Genomic DNA, 18,180 nt, shown 5'->3' with positions numbered 1-18,180 from the left:
GGGAGAGGGCCTTTTCAGTGGCTGCTCCCAGACTTTGGAAATCCCTTCCTATAAAAACTATACTGGCTCCCTCCTTGTTGCCCTTCTGCCAGCAAGGGTAGGCTTCCTTGTTCCAACAGGCTTATGGGAGTTCACTGCTTTTTTTGAAAGCTCTGATGCTGTGGTATTTTTATTGTAATTATTGGTATGGTTTTAATAGATTTTATGTATGTATGTAGTTTTAGTCCTGTTGATGTTCAATTGTTTTTTCTATGTTTTTAGCAGTTCTTATTTTTACCTGCAAGTCTCCTTGAGTCCCAGCAGGCAGGCAGGCAGGCAGGCAGGCATACACCTACCCACCCCTGGTGCCCTCCAGATGTTTTGGACTTAAATTCCCATCAGCTCTAGCCAGGAAGCCTATAATGGCTGGATCTGGAGGGAGTTATAGTACCAATAATCTGGAGGGAACTAAGTTGGAGAAGGCTGGTTTAGTGTTTTGTCTAGATATGGGCAATACATTGGGTCTGTCTCTCTCAAAAAAATTCAAGTATATTTAGTTGCATCTTCTGCCTCTAATGTCTGAAACGTGGGTGTTCATCTACCTCTTCAATAAAATGAATAAGATACTGTAATATTTTGTGGTAAAACCTAAAATAACTGGTACAGAGGAGTTGGCAACAAATCCAATTAAAATTATGTTAAATAAGAACTTCAATAAGTAGTCTTCAGGTTACTTTGATGTTCCACCCCTAAATTGATCCCACTGCTTTCAGACTGAGATCAGTTGTAAGTGAGGTTGCTTGGCTTACAAAATTCTAGCAGCTGACCTTTCAAATAGAAATTCTCTGGATTTTGTGCTAGTCCCACTAGCGCAAAGGGAATTCCACCCTCTCATGCCCTCAGGTGCCCCCGAGGACCCCCCATCAGCTCAGGGGGACTGGGAGAACCCCCAGAACAGCACACAGGAGGAGGCGAGGGGAGATTGTTCCGTCTGGCAAGCTGAAATGCTTGCACTGACGGAATGATCATTTTAGCGTGATGTTGAATTCTGTGTCTTTTTGGGGGAACTTAATTGGAATCTGATAAGCCACTATTGAAAGAGGGGCTCAAAACCTTTCATAGCATTAGATTACAGTATATTGGATAGTGTTCTGGGCTTGGATAGGAAAAACCTTGGCTCAGATCCCATCTCAGCCCTAGCGCCTGCTTGATAGCATAGTTCGCAAGTCACTGTCTCTTAGCCCTAAGTATTTTAGCATATCTGCAGAGGGTATAAGAATAGAAATAACTAACGTAAGCTGTGCTGACTTCATTGGTGAAAGAGCAAGATATAAATCCACAAGGCTTTGTCACCAGTAGAGGGCCTGGCAGCTGCGCAGAAAAGCTACTGATCCCTCTGTCCAATTTGAGTCCTTTGTTAACTTGTTCAAAACAGAGTTCACATGGTGAACTCTTGATTGGCCAAAGCAAAAGAGAGACTTCTGTACTTTTAACTAAAGAGTATTATATATCTGCTTCTTGAAAAATAGGATGTGCTTAATAGATTAAAAGCCAGAAATCAAACAGCCTGTGAGAAATAGTGCTCATACTTTCTGTTGCATTTCCAACTGTTGGAACAGTAGACACCGAGTCAAATTGAACAGGTGTGGGTAGAAAAGCGTCTGGAGCTTACATTTAAAAAGTATTAATTTAGTTTCCATCTGTACAGATGATCTGCAAGAGTACAGATGATCTCTGTGGGGACTGAACCCCAGAAAGTAGTTGATCTATTTAACATCTTAATCTGGAAAGTGGCTTTACAGGAGGTACTTTTATCAAGGGAGGGCATTCCACAGGGAGGGCACCACTACCGAGAAGACCCTCTGTCTGGTTCCCTGTAGCTTCATTTCTCACAGGGAGGGAACCAGCAGAAGACCCTCTGAGGAGGACCTCAGTGTTTGGGCTGATCAAAATATCCTCTTCAGTTCTTTATAAATCCTTTGATTGTTATTCACCATGTACTTTAAAGAAGTTATTAAAGAACCACTCTAAGCATGTTTACTATCTTGTCAAAATGTGTCTTACCTGATTGCATCCCATTATTTTACCAGCAGTAGCTAACATGTGTTAAACTCCTTTCTGGTACTTCTGGCTTAGTTACCCTTGATTTTGAATTCCCAGTTTGAAAGAATGAGCAAGTTACAAAAGTAAACAACTGCAAGGATCACAATAATGGGCACATTCGGTTGTAACTACAGAGGATCAGTAGATTGAGACCATAATTTTATCACTATTTTGATAAAATTATGGTCTCAATCTACTGATCCTCTGTACATAAAACACTTGGGCTTGCAGTTGGATTTTCTGTTACCTCTCAGCAACAACTCCCATAGTGTGCATCAGGAGTCCCACTTGCACACAAATTTCAAAAGCTGGCTTGTTCTCCCAGGGAAGCTGCTGTTGAAAGATCAGCGTTTTTTTAAATGTAGATGTATCTACAGCTTGTATATTCTGTTTCCATCATTTATCTCCTGGTTTCCTAAATTGAGCTCATAATTTTATCACTACTTAAAGTCGTGTAGCTACAACTGTATCAGTGTGATCTTTGCGGTTACAAACTCACTTTGGTTGTTAAACAGAATTTGGAAGACATTTTGGCTTTTGGGCCCTTACCTATTAATTCTCCATTTCTTTTCCTGTTGTACCCCTTCTCCCCTATCTTCCTATGTACATGAGACTGTATGTCTATGGGAAGGGTGTATCTTTAATTTTGTTTATACAGCTGCTAGAAAGGAATGTTACTGGGGGGTTTTAAATCAAAGTAATTGTCAAAATTGAAAGCTCCTATATTTCCCATTCAGTATTTAGAGCAAACCCTGACTTTTTAATTATTTGCAATAGGAACCAACCTTTTCAAAATGCAGCTCGGGAACCATGTTATTCCACCATCACCATTGATGTTCAGACATTGTGAAAATGTTGTGTTTTTTTCTAAGTACCCAAGGAAAGTTTCGGCTCATAATTCTTGCACCCTAACGTAATACTTCTCTTCTAGCAGAATATATATGTGCATTTGAATTATGGTTTCTTTTAGCTCAGATGCATGATTTTTCTCTGGCTTATTACAGAATGATTCTAACTAATGCCAGTGCGGAAGACATTAGTCATAAATTTAATGTCTTCCCATTATAACTAGTTATAATTTCCATGGAAAAGCACTGGTAGGCATTTGAGCAATGCTCCTTGATGGTAACAGTACAAGTAAATATTTTTAAGATTCGTTCTGCTAATTCACCATTGTCAGAAGCATTAGCAATAGAGGCTGTAAATTTCAGAAACTGAAATGCCAATATCCCTGCATGACCCAGCTGTTTCTTTTGAGCTGATAGTAGAGAAGCAGATGATGTCCTAACTTTGGACAGCTCAAAGTGAATTTGCAAGCTACTTTGTGCATCTCAAAGTGAATGAGTACACTATGGTTGAGTGTATCATGCGTGACCATGTATTACTGGGGGGAGGGGGGAATTCTTCTTGAGAGGCATTTACTCACACTTACATTGTAGTGAGCAACAGCTGGTCTCGGCTTCTTATGACATCTATGAAAAAATAGTTGCTCCTATGTATAATGGTATACGTTGTGGGTGCTTGTGATGTTTCCACTTATTTCTTAGCATATGCAATGGTTCTTGAGAGTTGGAGTTGATTAAAAGACATACTATTTCTTATATGTTACAGGTAACTGCATTTGTGGACTTGTGGTACAAAATTGATAGATATCAATAGATTAGCTACATTAGGGGATTTAGAAAAATGTATTTTAATATAACTATTGCTATAGAGACCTGTTTTTCTTAATCCACTGTGTGTGTTGTCGTTTCTTTTTTAGAATTATAAATTAGCATTCTACCTCCTCCCTAGTTACTTAAAAGATGGAATAATCTTTGTATGTCAAATATTGACATTATTACTAGTTTACAAATTTCCAAAATTGAAGATGATTACTGGTTTTTTAATGCAGTTTTTAATTTATCTAATGCTGTATTTTCAGATAGGACTAGATTGGCTGAACTTAAGAAGGTGCTTGAATTTCTTGCTGTTGCTTCTTCAGTGCAGCTGGGAATGACTTGAGAGGACAGTTTCTCTCCTGTAATTTAAAAATTACCCTAATGGTCTATTTTGTTAAGTTTTCACTTATAAAAGCAGCAAGATTTCACTGTGCTCTTGGGTTTAAATTACTAGGTGTGACTTGCTGTTGCCTGTAAATTGGAGGGCAGCTGCTCTTAAATAGAATTGGAAGGTAATAACAGGATGAGTAATTAGAGGTGCCCTAAAAGTATTTCCTGGCATCTCCAGGAAAGCAAAGAGTGTTTTATTCACCCAGTCAACTTGCTCTGTATTATTGGAAGTGTTATCTTGGAAGCTAAGTGCCACTTAATGCTAAGCGTGACAGATGTGTTTCAAGTATGCACTGTCTGTGTTAGTGTGTGATGGACACCTTAACATTTGAAGGTATTTAAACACACAGGACCATGCAACAGACATGAGCTTTGGAGCCATGGTTGACTGTGTCTGCATGTACAGATGTGAATATCCACCTCACAATGCTACATCTCTTTTTGCATGTCCATAGAGCAGTCTTTTATACAGACTGTAAAGTTGCCCTTATAGTGCAGTTAGAAATGTTTTCAAAGCACCTTTTATGTTTGGCTCTGCTCAACTAATTCTGGTGATTGTAAGATTTATCCCAAGACAGTGGTTCTCCAAGTAGAAAGCTGGCCTTTACGGTAGAAGATCACTAGGTCTGTGATTGCCAAGTATGAAGGAAAATGAAAGTTCAGTTTGCCCACCATCCTGGCCGCTTTAACCAGGACAATGCTAGAACTGTAAGATTTTCCTCATCTGTACCAATTCAGGCAACAGATGGTGATCATGTTTGAATTTTCTCCCCCATGCCTGCTAACTCTGTACATGGAAAACTAGGAAAGAATGTAGAACCTAGCTTCCTTCCTTACCTTTTAGGGTTTTTTTATTTGTTTTATTTTATTGTGGGGAATGTGGCTGCAGCCTGAAGTTACACAGTATAGAGAAAGGGCTCATTATAAACTGGCCAACAGCCTTGCAGTAAAAAGGGTCACTGTGACAATTTGAGAACTGCAGTGCCAGCATTGCACAGAATTTCTTCATACTATATCCTGTTTTTTTGTATAGCTAGGCCATCAAAGAGATCTATTGAAAATACACACAGCTTCGTGCAATAGTGAATTCACTAGAGGCAGGGACGTGTCTGCTTTTTGCTTGTAAAATTCTGTAGAGCATTGTCAGCCGTGATATAACTGAACACGATAATAATCTGTTCACCCCCCCTTAATCTCCTAATAAACACCTGTCTGTGCTTGAAGTGCAGCTCCAATGACAAGTAGAAATCCCAATGAATAATTTACAGAAGTATGTTAGTTTTGCAGTACTGCCAAATGTGCATAATTTTCTTGTTGAAGATGTCATGTTTCATCGTTTTCTAGAAGCTGCTGTTCATAATGTGGTGGATTATGCTGCATTGATAGACTTGTGCTGTTGATACCATAATGAGAGGTTTTCAAGTATAAACATCTGATGAGTGGATCACCTTTTTAACAAGGAAAAGAAATTCAGAAACAAAAAGTTTTTGATGTGCTCAGAGATATTTTAGGAAAGCTTTTGGTGCTGATATGTAGAGCTAAGTTATCGTGCAGGTTAGTTGCAAGTTCTCCTTGGTCTATTTTCGTTCCTTACTGGCATATTCTTTGTAAAACAGCAGGGTCTTAACCCTCCTGCGTTTTCCACCTTCAGAAGGAGGGTGGTTGTTCCTCACCTGTCTCCTCCACAATGTTCACCACTCTTTCACTTGGACTTGGCTACGCTCATGCACGCCAGTGCTCATCACTCATATAGCTTGCTATATGCAAGCACATGGTCTGCTCTTGGTCAAAAAACCAAACTTCTACATTCATTCTCATCACAGCACTAGGCTGAAAGGAGAAGTTTCTTCTTTGCTCAGCCTAGCACTGTGATGGGGAGGAGAGTTATCTTTTCTACTGTTCAGAGAGAGTGTTCCCCCCCAAGCCACCATCTGAGTTTGATGCCTCCCAGTGCAATGGTGGGGAGGAAGTTGGGCTGGCAAGTCATTTAAAGCAGCTTGGCTGGCCTGATTCACTGCTTTGTCACCCGTCTTCTAGACAAGGGCAGCAAGGGAGAAGAGGTGGGGTCATTAAAGTGTGCAGGAGTGGTAAAGTTGGAGGAAGGTTATTTGTTAAAAACTTACTGCCTTGTAAGAGAAAGTATGGCAAGGTTCTGAAGTGCTTTAGTGCCAAGGAGTTGTGTCACATGTGGAAGTGGATGAGTTACTAGAGTGGAGGGTCATCACATTGTCTGAAATGTGGGGAAACTTAGTGATTTGGTAGCAGAACACTAGTTTAAAGTGAGGAAACCAAGCTAAACCAGGTGACGCTATAAGTCATATATCAGCCTCATTTGCATATAAAGCTGGAAAGCAGCCTTACTTACAGTAAGTGAGCATAGGACCAGGGACACTGAACTTTTCCTCTTCCCATGCCTTACCTCTCCCCATGCCTGTTGAACTACTTTTCCAAGGAAGTGTTCAGCATCCCTCTCCTCTCCATTCATTCTAAAAGAAGATCCAGCTAACCTCCTATTTCGTAGGTGAGTGGAGTGAATATATGGAAAGAAATATTGTGCATGCCAGCATCGCATCTAGTTTGACCCTTGTGATCTGTACTTTGGGGAGTTGCATGGAAAGGTCAGTATAAACTGTCACTGATAATGGGCTTATTATGTAACTTCCACTATTGACGTGGCAGGTGGATGGCATATCATCTGTGACTGTATCCATGGTCGTGCTTACAGAAGCATGGATTACAATATGCATGCTTAAGATGTTTCTAAATCAGGATATGTTGGGGTTCACTGATTATGAAGCCCATTTTCTGTCATATTAAATTAGAAGTGAATAGCTTGCCTTTCCACTAAGTATATCTTCTTGTTGGCATTGTTTTGAGAGAAGGTGCAGGGTTGGGTTTAACTTTAGTAGAGAACTTGGCAAACTGGTTGGATTTTTACAATGTTGGACAGTTGCTATTGAGCATCGTGTGTGTGTGTGTGTGTGTGTGTGTGTGTGTAAAATCACTCTCTCCCTATATGCACACAATGTTATTAACACTTGGTTATCTTTCAAGGTGTGGGCACTGAAACTACAGAAGTTTCCCCAAGAAAGTTAGGGCCAAATAATGCTATGGTCTGCGAGGTGTTTCCAGGATTGCAGCTATTTAACAAACTAGTTTTGGTGTGGTATGAAAAAGAGTGGTTTAGAACAATAGCCTTGAATAAAATGACTTGTAATGGCTACATACATGCCTTAGACTCTTTGTGAAAGGAAGCTGTGAACAGTTAAGGTTTTGAGTCTATGGCAGCAATGGGCAGAGTTCACACTTTCAGGATCTGCCTCATTTTTTACTGGAATCCCGAGAGAGCCACTAACTGGAGGCATGTGCAAAAGAGATAGAATTAAAGAATTCTAGGCCCAGGAGCTCACAGCCCTTTTGCACACAAGTCTTTGTTCTCCCCCTCTGCCAGCTTTCTTCATTTTAGTGGCATGGGGGGGGGTTATTGTGCTAAACAAGGTGCCAAAATCCTGGCTGATACATTTCAAAATTCCCTCAGTTTCCAAATAGATTATGATCTACCTTCTGCCCACCCCCTGGTCTATGGAATTGATCACATCCACTCAAAAGGAAGAGCTTCAGCGTGCCATGAGCTTAAGAAAAAACAACAATCATAAAGGGCAAACCTCTTCTGCTTTCAGTGGCTTGATCATACTGTGAATGCATACTTGCTACTCAAGTTCTGTAATTGCAAGCTGCTGCTTATGAAAACAAAGACTGCTGTGTCATTGTTAGCAGGCAAGCTGAGATCTTAAGCACCTAAAGATGAGCAGTTAACCGATAACTGTCTTGGCTGCTTTTTTCAACCATTTCTTAACAAAGGAAAGAGAATCCAGAGTCATGAAAAAGCATGTTTCATGAAAACATTCCCCAACAATAGCAGATCCTATGCACAACAACTTGCATCAAGGGTCAGTGCAGTATCTATTAAAGTCAAACAAGAGATCGGCATATTGATTAGTTTGTGAATGGACTTTGAGAGATAGATGTTACATTTTTACTGCCTTGGAGGACTTTGAATTTTGGGCATGGAGGCAAGATACAGAAGCTAGATAAATTGTGAATGGGCAGTAAAATGGCAAGTGCAGTTCAATGTAAACAAGTGTAAAGTGATGCATGTAGAGGCCAAAAAAACTTGATTTCACATATCGTATTTTGCGCCCCATAAGACGCACCGGCCCATAGGACGCACCTAGTTTTTTGGGGGGGAAATAAAGAAAAAAAATTTTATTTCCCCCCCAGGTGCGGGGCTGGAAGAACCAGGTCGGGGAACAGCGGGAAGGCGCGCTCCGCCTCCCCGCTGTCCCCCGAGCTTGTGGGGCTGGCGATGGGGAGAAGTGCGCTGAGCCTGGGACTGCAGGCACCTCTGCGCAGCCATCTGGAGCCAGGCGGGACTTGGTGGCCGGCTCCCGATGGCTGCGCAGAGCTGCGCTGAGCCCGGGACTGCAGGCAGCTCTGCGCGGCCACCGGGAACCTGCATTCGCCCCATAGGACGCAACGTGATAATGTTCCTAAAATTATGCATGGAGGAGTGAATAGAGAAATGTTTTCTCAATGTGCTAGAACTTACAGGCATCCAGTGAAGTTGAATGTTGGAAGATTCAGGGCAGAAAAAAAGGAAGTACTTATTCACACAGCTCATCATTTGAGTGGAATTTGCTCCCACAAGGGGCATCATGAGTAGCAATTGCATGGCTTTGAAAGAGGATTAGACAAATTCATGGTGGATAAAGCTATCAGTACCAATCAGGGCTATCATCTGCCTAGGCAGTGTGCTAGAAACTGCAGGTCAGAAGAGCGCTGTTCTGCTCAGGTCCTACTTGTGCGTTTCTCATGGGCATCTATCTGGTTGACCACTATCAAGCAGTCAATCATTTTATTTGTATGCTAACTTTCCAAAGTTATAGCCATGCTCAAGGTGGCTAGCATAATTACCAACATAATAAAAGTAGTCATAAACAAGCAAACATCAATAAGTACACATTGAACCATTTCTGAATAAATCATAAGATCTAGATTAAATATACCAAAAAAACCCCCCAATACCAGCAACACCCCACAACAATACCCCCTAAATGATACCCCAGCCAAGAGTCTGTCCAGCAGCCTCAGCTTTTGCAGCTAGAGTCAGTCAGGGTCCTGCCCTCCCAGGCCAGGTGGGAAAAGGTCTGGGAGGGGCAGGGCAGGGAGCAGGATGAGTGCAGGATTTTGGAATAGATTGGCTACTGGCCAGATACAACTGCTGTTCTTAAGTTCTTTCACTATAAACCCAGGGTAGGCAGAAAGCAGATGGAGATCTACAAGCAGATTGCAGAATGATTAAGAGTATGACAGGTGAGTTTCTGACCCCAAACTGTTTAACAATAGCAAAATGTATTCCCCACTCCCAATTGGTTTTGAATACCTGTAGCATCTCAAATGTAGATTTTGCTCTCCTATATGCAGGTAATCCCTGTATTTGGGTGAATGAGTTAACTGGCTCCATCCTTTTCATAAGTAAGCCCACAGGCATTACTAGCCTGCAAAGGTCTTTATCAGCATGCTGAGGGATTTGAGGTCTTGATAGGACAGGCAACTGGACCAACCAAAAACAAGAATTTCAGAAGAAATGAATGCAAAGTTCCACATCTAGGTAGGAAGAATGAGATACACACATACAGAACAGTGTAGCACCTAGCTTGACGACAGGATATGTTTAAAAGATATAGGTGTTAAAACAGAAACTGAATATGAGTAGGAATGCTGAATAATTTTGTTCATTGATGCGCTCTGTGTTGTGGGCTGTAGTTCCCATAATCCCTGACCATTGGCCAGTCTAGATAGTTGTTAGGAGCTATACAGTGGTACCTCGGGTTACATACACTTCAGGTTACATATGCTTCAGGTTACAGACTCCGCTAACCCAGAAATAGTGCTTCAGGTTAAGAACTTTGCTTCAGGATGAGAACAGAAATCGTGCTCCGGCGGTGCAGCAGGAGACCCCATTAGCTAAAGTGGTGCTTCAGGTTAAGAACAGTTTCAGGTTAAATATGGACCTCCGGAACGAATTAAGTACTTAACCTGAGGTACCACTGTAGTCCAAAGCATCTGTAGGGCACCATCTTGGCTACTGCATTAGGTTTGTCTTCAAACCATTCATAGCACAAGCTGTGAATGAAGTTTGTTCTTGGCTTATTGCTTGTGGTTTATATGGGGGAAAACAAACCCAGCCAGGGCTTAGCTCCCAACAGTACAGGTGCAGTAGGACCGAAGGAGAAGTGGAATGGTTGTGATTTTCAGTCTTTGCACCACCATGCTGCATGCTCACCTTTAAACCGTGGTTGAGCTTGACCATGCTTTGAAAGTGACATGTGAACCAGCCCACTAGTTTTTGAGCGGTCTTCGAGGGCAGCCTCATTGCAGCACATTGCATTAACATTTCAGGAGTGTAAAGAACTGTAGCCCCTCTCCCTCTGTTTGACATGGCTATAGCTGGCTACGGGTACTTTGTGTCTTGAATGCCACTTCAGCCGCCAATGGGAAGGTCAGATCTAAAAGCACCCTCAAAATTAACACCTGAATCCTTAGGGAAAGTGCACCCCCTTCCAAAGCAGCCTGAACACCACCTCTCAGGTCAGAGAATGCCTGCTCTCTCAACCACATAGGCTTTACCAGGGATTTCAGTAGTCCTGATCGTCAAGCCACTCCTCACTTACTGCTTCAGTCTTTTAGTTCTGAAAATTGTAATTGAATAACAGAAGAGGAGCACCCCTTTTGTGACGCACAAGTCCTAAAAGCAGAACAAATAAATGCGTGCTGGCAGTTATGCTAGCATTAAACAGAATTAGCATCTGGCAGATCTTGATAAATGAATTGTAAAAACTGCAGTTTGCGTACCCAGGAGGGAGCGACAACATTAAATATTGAGTAAAGGTTTGGTGCTGTGATGGATTCCTCTGTGCACATTCAGTAGCTGCGTATTATCCTCAAGATTAGTACCAAACAACAAAGGCAGCATTGAGACTGCCCCAGTTGTCTTAATTGATATCGGACTAGTTCTGTTAGAGGTTACACTTCCTTCGCTGCTGCTTTGATCCTTCTGTTTTTTTCTTTTCTTTTGCCTGAGTAGGCTAACAAAGCAGAATTTCAACAATATGTCGGGGGTCTCACAAAACTGTACGGGTCAAAGCAGATCTTGCGAAAGATCGTCCTTCTGATCCGTTCAGCCTGGGCCTCCTGCTATGTTGAGCCTGTGTTGACTTCCAGTCAAGTGTAGCGAGGTGGTTCTGTTCATGCTCTTGCTACATCAGCAGCAGTGTGCCATATGCTTACCTGGGTTGAATTCAGTGAATGTTGATGGTGTACATGTGGCTGAGAAGCAGGCATGGACTGACTGAAAATGGGAGCATCAGCTAAAGGAGAGGGTTGTGTGAATAGGCCATGAATCATTAAGGCAATACTGTACATTGCTGCTCCCAATTTTCTGCTGCCGTTATGTTTGCTCTGAAGTAGAGTTAAGGATTCGTAAAGCTATGTTGAAGGTGTGTCTAACCCAATGATAAATCTTGAAGATAAGCTTTAGTATGCCTAGGAATATACCAGACTAAGCTTCTGACCTTCAGAACTCATCACAAGCTCTTCCCAGGCAGTCTGATTTGGGGCTGGTCTTGCCATATTGCCAAGGCTGGCTGTTTTCAAAGTTCTGCTTCAAGGCAGTGTATACAATTGCTGCAGTGTTCAACAGGTGGAACCCCTGTGCACTCTGCCTCTCTAGTGGGGTGTGTTTGCATACTCTTGTCACCAGGGATTGGATGAGACCTTTTAGCATAATCTCCAGCCTACTTTTTATTTTCTTTCTGCACAGCACAGTGTATATCTACAATTCATCTGAGAGTTTATTTCCATCTTCTTGGTTCCTTTCATTCTGAATATTCTGTGTCTCTTTCCACTTCATCAGATTCATCAGGATTTATTTTTGATGTGCAGTCCAATACTGTGATGGCTCAAGGAGGTACCTTTGAAAACATGAAAGAGAAGGTAAGGAATTCCTGAACAGTTCTTGTAGCTGGGAGTTTGGCATGTTATATTGCTGCTAGATTCTTATGATCTGCGACCGACAGAAATTTGGAGTAGATAGAGACCTCTGCTGTAGGCAAAGCTGTTACCCCTTTTGATTCTTTGATTCCTGTACTACTGGTTTGCGGGGGAAATGATCTCTCTGTAACTCTCCATTTCTCCCTTGCCTCCTTTCCTCTGCCATTCCTGCAAGTGACTTTAAAGCCGTGATTGAGACATGTGCATTACCAAAAAAGGGGGGGAGGGAAGCTAGCATTTATTTGGGGGCAGAGATGTACTGGCCAGTTGCATTTGGCAACATATTGAGTCATAATGTAAGCGTTGCAGTAATAACTGAAGCAAAAGGGACCCAGGTGGCTTCAGTGCTGCTGTGTGTTCATGTTGCTTCCAGCTATAGCGTCTGTGAGAGGTTTGCTTCCTTGGGATGGGCTTCAGAAAAACATTGCCAGAGAAAACAACACTAATGGGCTGTTCCCAGAGCAAAACTGAAACTGACATCAGCTGGAAGAAAAGAAACTTAACTAGTTTCCTGTGTTGGAAGCAAGGGGAAATGTTTGACTTGGAAGCAAGTGGTTAATATGTGACCTGCATATCTCATTTTTATAGATCAGTGCTGTGAGAGCAATAGTCCCCAACCGCAGCAACAACGAAATTATCCTGGTGCTGCAGCACTTTGATAACTGTGTAGATCGAACGGTGCAGGCTTTCATGGAAGGTGAGTTTTTTAATAACCAGGTTCTATCTCAGATGCTGGCTGTCATCTGTGATGGGGATAAATGGTGGGTAGGGGTTATGGGCCTTGCATTGTGAATATGTGCAGTTACAAACTCTTCACTTTTGCACCTAGTTTATTTGGTGTGGGTGTTTGTGATTCTTGGTTTTGTTGGGGACCAGGAAGGTAACATTTGGGGTGTGGAATTTGGTATGGAGAAAGACTGGAAAAGAAGGAAGGGTGTAAGAGTAAAGAGTTCCACTCTGAACATTTATTTCCTTTGCATGTTTTACATGCAAAGACAATCCACATAAAAGGGAAAATCAGTCCTCAGCTCCGTAAACTGTTGAGGGGAAAGTCTCCTGGGCAACTATTTTACAAAGATCACAAGCAAGCATGACATCCAAATATGCATCATTGTGGCAAAATAGATATTCCTGCAACTTTTACACAAGTATACATACTTAAAACAAATATTTGGTTCATATAGGACATATGTGTGCAAAGCCCCCAAAATACTGTTTTCTAACTTTTTAATGAAGAAGCAGTCATACATTTCTAGATTTTACTTTCAGTCAACGTGGGCTAGAAATTTGTTTCTCGGCTCAGAAGTTTGTGTGCTTGGATCAGTACAATTTTGCTTTAGCATCTGGGTTCTATATTGCACCATCTTGACAATATAAATTCCCACTTTTCCTGCTTCATTCTTTTGTATATGCTTCTGTAGGTACATGAACATTTAAATGTTTATTACTTGAGGCTGGACAAGAGCCAGTTTGGTGGCCAGCCCAAATGTACCTCTCATTAAATGGTAATTGTCTTTAGACTACATAGGGAGAGTTTTTCTTGGCTTTTCTCAGAATGAGCAGCACATTGGTTTCATTCCTGAATATGTTTTCTTTCTTTTTTTGCATATACTCTTTCAGAATCTATTTAGGATCCACATGAAACAAAAAGGCCATAGGATTGAAACTAGAATTGTACGCACAGAGTTCTTAAACTCTTTTGTCGCTACACTACCATAAAAAAAAATCAACCAATGTGTAAATTATCTATGCAATGGCTAGAAATAATTTTTTAGTTACTTGGAAGTTAGTAGGCTGTACTTCCAGTGCCAGGAAACACCTCTGTATTAATGCAGTTTTATTGCTCCAGCACATGCATGCTGCAACACATTGCGTGGAATACTGTGATTCAGAAGGGGCACACTTGAGTTCAGATTAGATCTCTGCAGCAGCCTGTATCAGTTTTATCTAGTTCTCGCTGACATTTCTTGTGCCCAAACCAAACAGGCACTTTGTAACATACAAAGACTTTTAATATCACACACAGAAAGAGAAAATTCCTACAAGAGCGTTTGGATGCCCCTTGTACGTAAATCCTCATCCCTCCTTCGTTTTCCTGGCTCTAACTTCATGGAAATTCAGGCTCTGCTATATTTTTCTCTTTGGTTTTTTTGGTCAAAAACTCTCAGAAAACACCTGGGGATAAGAGGATGGTCTGCTTTCCAACCCATGGGCAGAAAAGAAATATATAATTCTTCCCTTCATGTGCTATCTGCGCCACATCAGTTACTTATGTAACTCTAGATTCTCTTTTAATATCTCGTGTTACTATCTCCTTTCTACTTCACATTCATAGCGCATAATTCATAATACATTTCTGCTTACGATTTTTCTTTTTCGAAAACAGGTAGTGCCAGTGCAGTGTTGAAAGAATGGACAGTAACTGGAAAGAAAAAGGTAAGCCTTAATTTGGTCTTGAACTGCAGTGTATTGGGTTGGTTTGGAGTCTTTCTGGAAGGACCATGGGGCTTTCTAAGCCCATCTTCTTGTACCACTCACACCAAACGGCAATGACGCAAGAAAAAGAGAATTTGTCGTAGGGCAGCACTGCGTATTTATTACTAGATAATGTTGATCTGAGAAACTACTCCAGTGTCTGGTAGCTTTTGGAACAAAGTTTCAAAACCACAATTCACTTCTGCTTAGCATTATTGGTGTGTGTGTGTGTGTGTGTGTGTGTGTGTGTAAAATACTGCCCTATACCTGCAGGTTGGTTCACAGAATAAACAGAATATAAAACCACAAACCATTCATGAGAGACGGTATCATGTGGGAACATTTTCAGCTGGCATGCTGAAAAAAATTCCTAGTCCTGCAAAACTGTTCCTTGGCACCTGTCTATTAGGCTTCTTCCAGGTTCAGGGGTAGTTTTCTGATTTCTTGATTAAATTGTTATCCCTTTGGCCAGTGAAAATGTTACTCAGCCATGTCCCTGGCTTCTAAGATTTCACAGTGTGGTTCTCACTCGCTGTCAAGCACACCTTTTCAGTTGCAAGGGCTAAAAATGGAAAGCTGCAACTCTCAGAGCCCATGAGAGCCCAGTGACACATCCTGTGCCTTTTCTGCATTTGTACAAAATAGTGGTGTGCACACATCTGTGAGTGCAGCCAGTCCTTCAGAATAATGGATGGTTGAGAGCAGTATTTTTAATGCTCTCCTGCACTAAAGTCTTTCTCTATGCACAGTTGCCATGCATAGTACACTTGGGCCACATTAATCTCAGTCTGTCGGTTCTAATTGTTAAATAAATCCATCCCACTTTTAAGGGATCAATGCCTAGGACGTTCAGCTATAAAGTATCTAATTATCTGATGTTCAAGTAGTAAGAATGATCCTGGAAATTAAGCTTAGCGTTTTTCTTTCCTCTCCCCCTTCCCCCTTGGTGGGGTGGATGTATTAATCCCTAGAACAAAAAGAAGAAAACGAAGCCAAAGCCTCCTGCAGAATCGAGGGCCAGCCTTCCTGACCCCAGCAAGCCAGCATCCACCGAAGAAGAACAGTCTGTAGCTTCATCTGATAAGGGTGGGATCAACGGTTACCATGTCAATGGCTCGGCCAATGACACAGAGTCTGTGGACTCACTCAGCGAAGGTTTGGATGCGCTTTCCATAGATGCCAGAGAGTTGGAGGAGGGCGAGCCTGCAATGCCTGAGGTGCCTGATGGAGCAGGTTAGTTCTCTGTCAGGTTGTTGCCGAAAAGCAGTACTGCTGCTTGTGTGTGTAAAGAAATAGGAGGGCCTTGTTCTCTCCCTTCCGCTGTGCTTAAATATGTAATAATAATAAAAACAGATTAAATACCTTTTTTTGCTGTTTAGCACTTTTAACAGAAAGGAGGTCAGCTAGTTCTTTGGAAATACGGTGGAAACTATTCCAGGTTCCCAGAGGAAGGAGATGGCAATAGGAGCGAATTCTGCTACAGTCGTACCTTGGAAGTCAAACGGAATCTGTTCCAGAAGCCGGTTCAACTTCCAAAAGGTTCGGAAGCCAAAGGACGGCTTCTGATTGGCTGCAGAAAGCTCCTACAGCCAATCAGAAGCTGCGGAAGGCACATTGGACGTTTGGCTTCCCAAAATAGTTTGCAAACCGGAAGAGTCACTTCCAGGTCTGCAGCGTTTGGGAGCCAAACGAGAACTAAGCTGTTCAAAAACCAAGGTATGACTGTATAAGGTTGGGTATCTAAATTTTGCACTAAAGGCTCACTTAGAAGTGGCTTCATAGAGATGGATGCTAGTGTATCTTCTAGGTAGATGAGCGTTCATAGCACATTGTTCTTTCTGGCGATATGGTGCTCTGCCAAAACTATAAAGAGTTGCCTAGGAAAAATAGTTTGGGAACCCTGGCTTACATAATTGCACTGTTTTACTGTGTTATGATCTTCAGATGCATGAAGTAGGACCTTCTTTTCCTCCCTCTTTAGTAACATTAGAAAACGGGCTAGCAGACCTCAGTCCAAAGCCTGCCACCGCACGGTCTTCCCAGAATGCCCAGCCTCTCCGGGTGCAGCCTGAACTGAGAAGCTCCAGCAAGCCGCTCTCCAGGCCTGTATCCAGCAACCATTCACCTGCCCCTTCATCTCTGACGATGCTGGATGAGGTCCCTGCGTCCTCTGGAAACAAAAAGCTAGGTAGGCTGGGTGGGATCTGTGACTGCTGCATGATTCTGTTGTTCATTTTCTAGGCTTCGCTGAGCACATCATAGTTTCGCCGAGCAGATCTGGAAACAGCTACAGAGTGACTACATTTGTTCTAATTACTGGGCTGAAAAGTTTTAATGTGTGCCGCCTCTTGTCTCACTATGGGGGTAGGAATGGATAGCATTGGACTAGGATCTGAAAGACACCTAGGTCAAGAGCCTGCTCAGCCATAAACAACACTGGATAACATTGTCCCAAGTCACTCTCAGCCTGACCCTCCCTCACAGCTTCTATGAAGGTAGAAGAGGAAGAACCTGACCCCACCATATATGCTGCTCCCAACTCCTTGAAGAATGGTGGTATAAAAGATGAGAGAAATAAATGTGCCCACATCAATGGGATCTTGAAAACTGGATATAAAATTGAAAGCTGTTAGCTATTAGTTCCATATGCTGTAAAGAGTGTATACAAAGGCATTAGAGATGTACAGTTGTACTTTGAAAGTCGAACGCCTTGGGAGTTTGGCTCCCGAACGATTGAAAACCGGAAGTGAGTGTTTTGGTTTTTGAATGATTTTCGGAAGCCAAACGTCTGGCGCGGCTTCCGTGGCTTCCAGTTTGCTGCAGGAAGCTCCTGCAGCCAATCAGAAGCCATGCCTTAGCTGTCGAACGTTTTGGAAGTTGAACGGACTTCGCAAATGGATTCCGTTCGGCTTCTAAGGTACGACTGTATTCTGTTTGTCTTGTTCATGTCCAGCAGTCTTAGGAACATGTCTGCATGCTGCTCCTCAGCCCAATATAAATTAATCATTTATATTACTGTTCTGCAGCTCTTTGGGCTAGATTCAACTAAATAATTGCACTAGCAGGAACCAGCAATATAAGTCCCACTGGTGCAAAGTGATTTTTCTCAGCTTTTTTTCCTCCATACACTGCCCTCCTCAAATCAGCTTTGGGATTAGAACAGCAAAAGAAGGAAAAATGGTTCCATCTAGCACACAGAAATATGTGTGCTGACAGAACAATTGTAAAGGCACAGCATTGAATTTTTTATGTCCATTTATTATCTTGTAAAAATGCATTAAGAAGACGTTTTCTAAACAATAAATCACCATCCTTGTCTTTCACTGTGTTTTAACACAAACACTCTGCTAGCTGCTACATTGGTATCTTGCACCTGGTGGGTCCTGAGTTGTGATCTTCCTGTGGAAGATTGAAACTGATAGCTCACCTCCTCCTTCCCCACTGCCTTGGTGGTAACTTT

The 18,180-nt window shown here is 42.1% G+C and overlaps 1 protein-coding gene across 3 annotated transcripts in view; it reads left to right on the top strand.

The window, feature by feature from the left end:
- Positions 1 to 18,180, top strand: part of SPATS2 (spermatogenesis associated serine rich 2) — a 47,044-nt gene that overhangs the window by 16,877 nt on the left and 11,987 nt on the right. For all 3 annotated transcript variants that reach the window (XM_083490116.1, XM_083490117.1, XM_083490118.1), the window contains exons 3-7: positions 12,109 to 12,188; positions 12,834 to 12,942; positions 14,632 to 14,681; positions 15,692 to 15,953; positions 16,702 to 16,908. In XM_083490116.1, coding sequence (XP_083346242.1) covers positions 12,109 to 12,188; positions 12,834 to 12,942; positions 14,632 to 14,681; positions 15,692 to 15,953; positions 16,702 to 16,908 — 708 coding nt within the window. The remainder of the gene's footprint in view (positions 1 to 12,108; positions 12,189 to 12,833; positions 12,943 to 14,631; positions 14,682 to 15,691; positions 15,954 to 16,701; positions 16,909 to 18,180) is intronic.

Source organism: Podarcis liolepis, assembly GCF_965112155.1.
Source record: "Podarcis liolepis genome assembly, chromosome: 2".
Taxonomy (NCBI): domain Eukaryota; kingdom Metazoa; phylum Chordata; class Lepidosauria; order Squamata; family Lacertidae; genus Podarcis; species Podarcis liolepis.
This window is presented reverse-complemented; position numbering and strand designations above follow the sequence as displayed.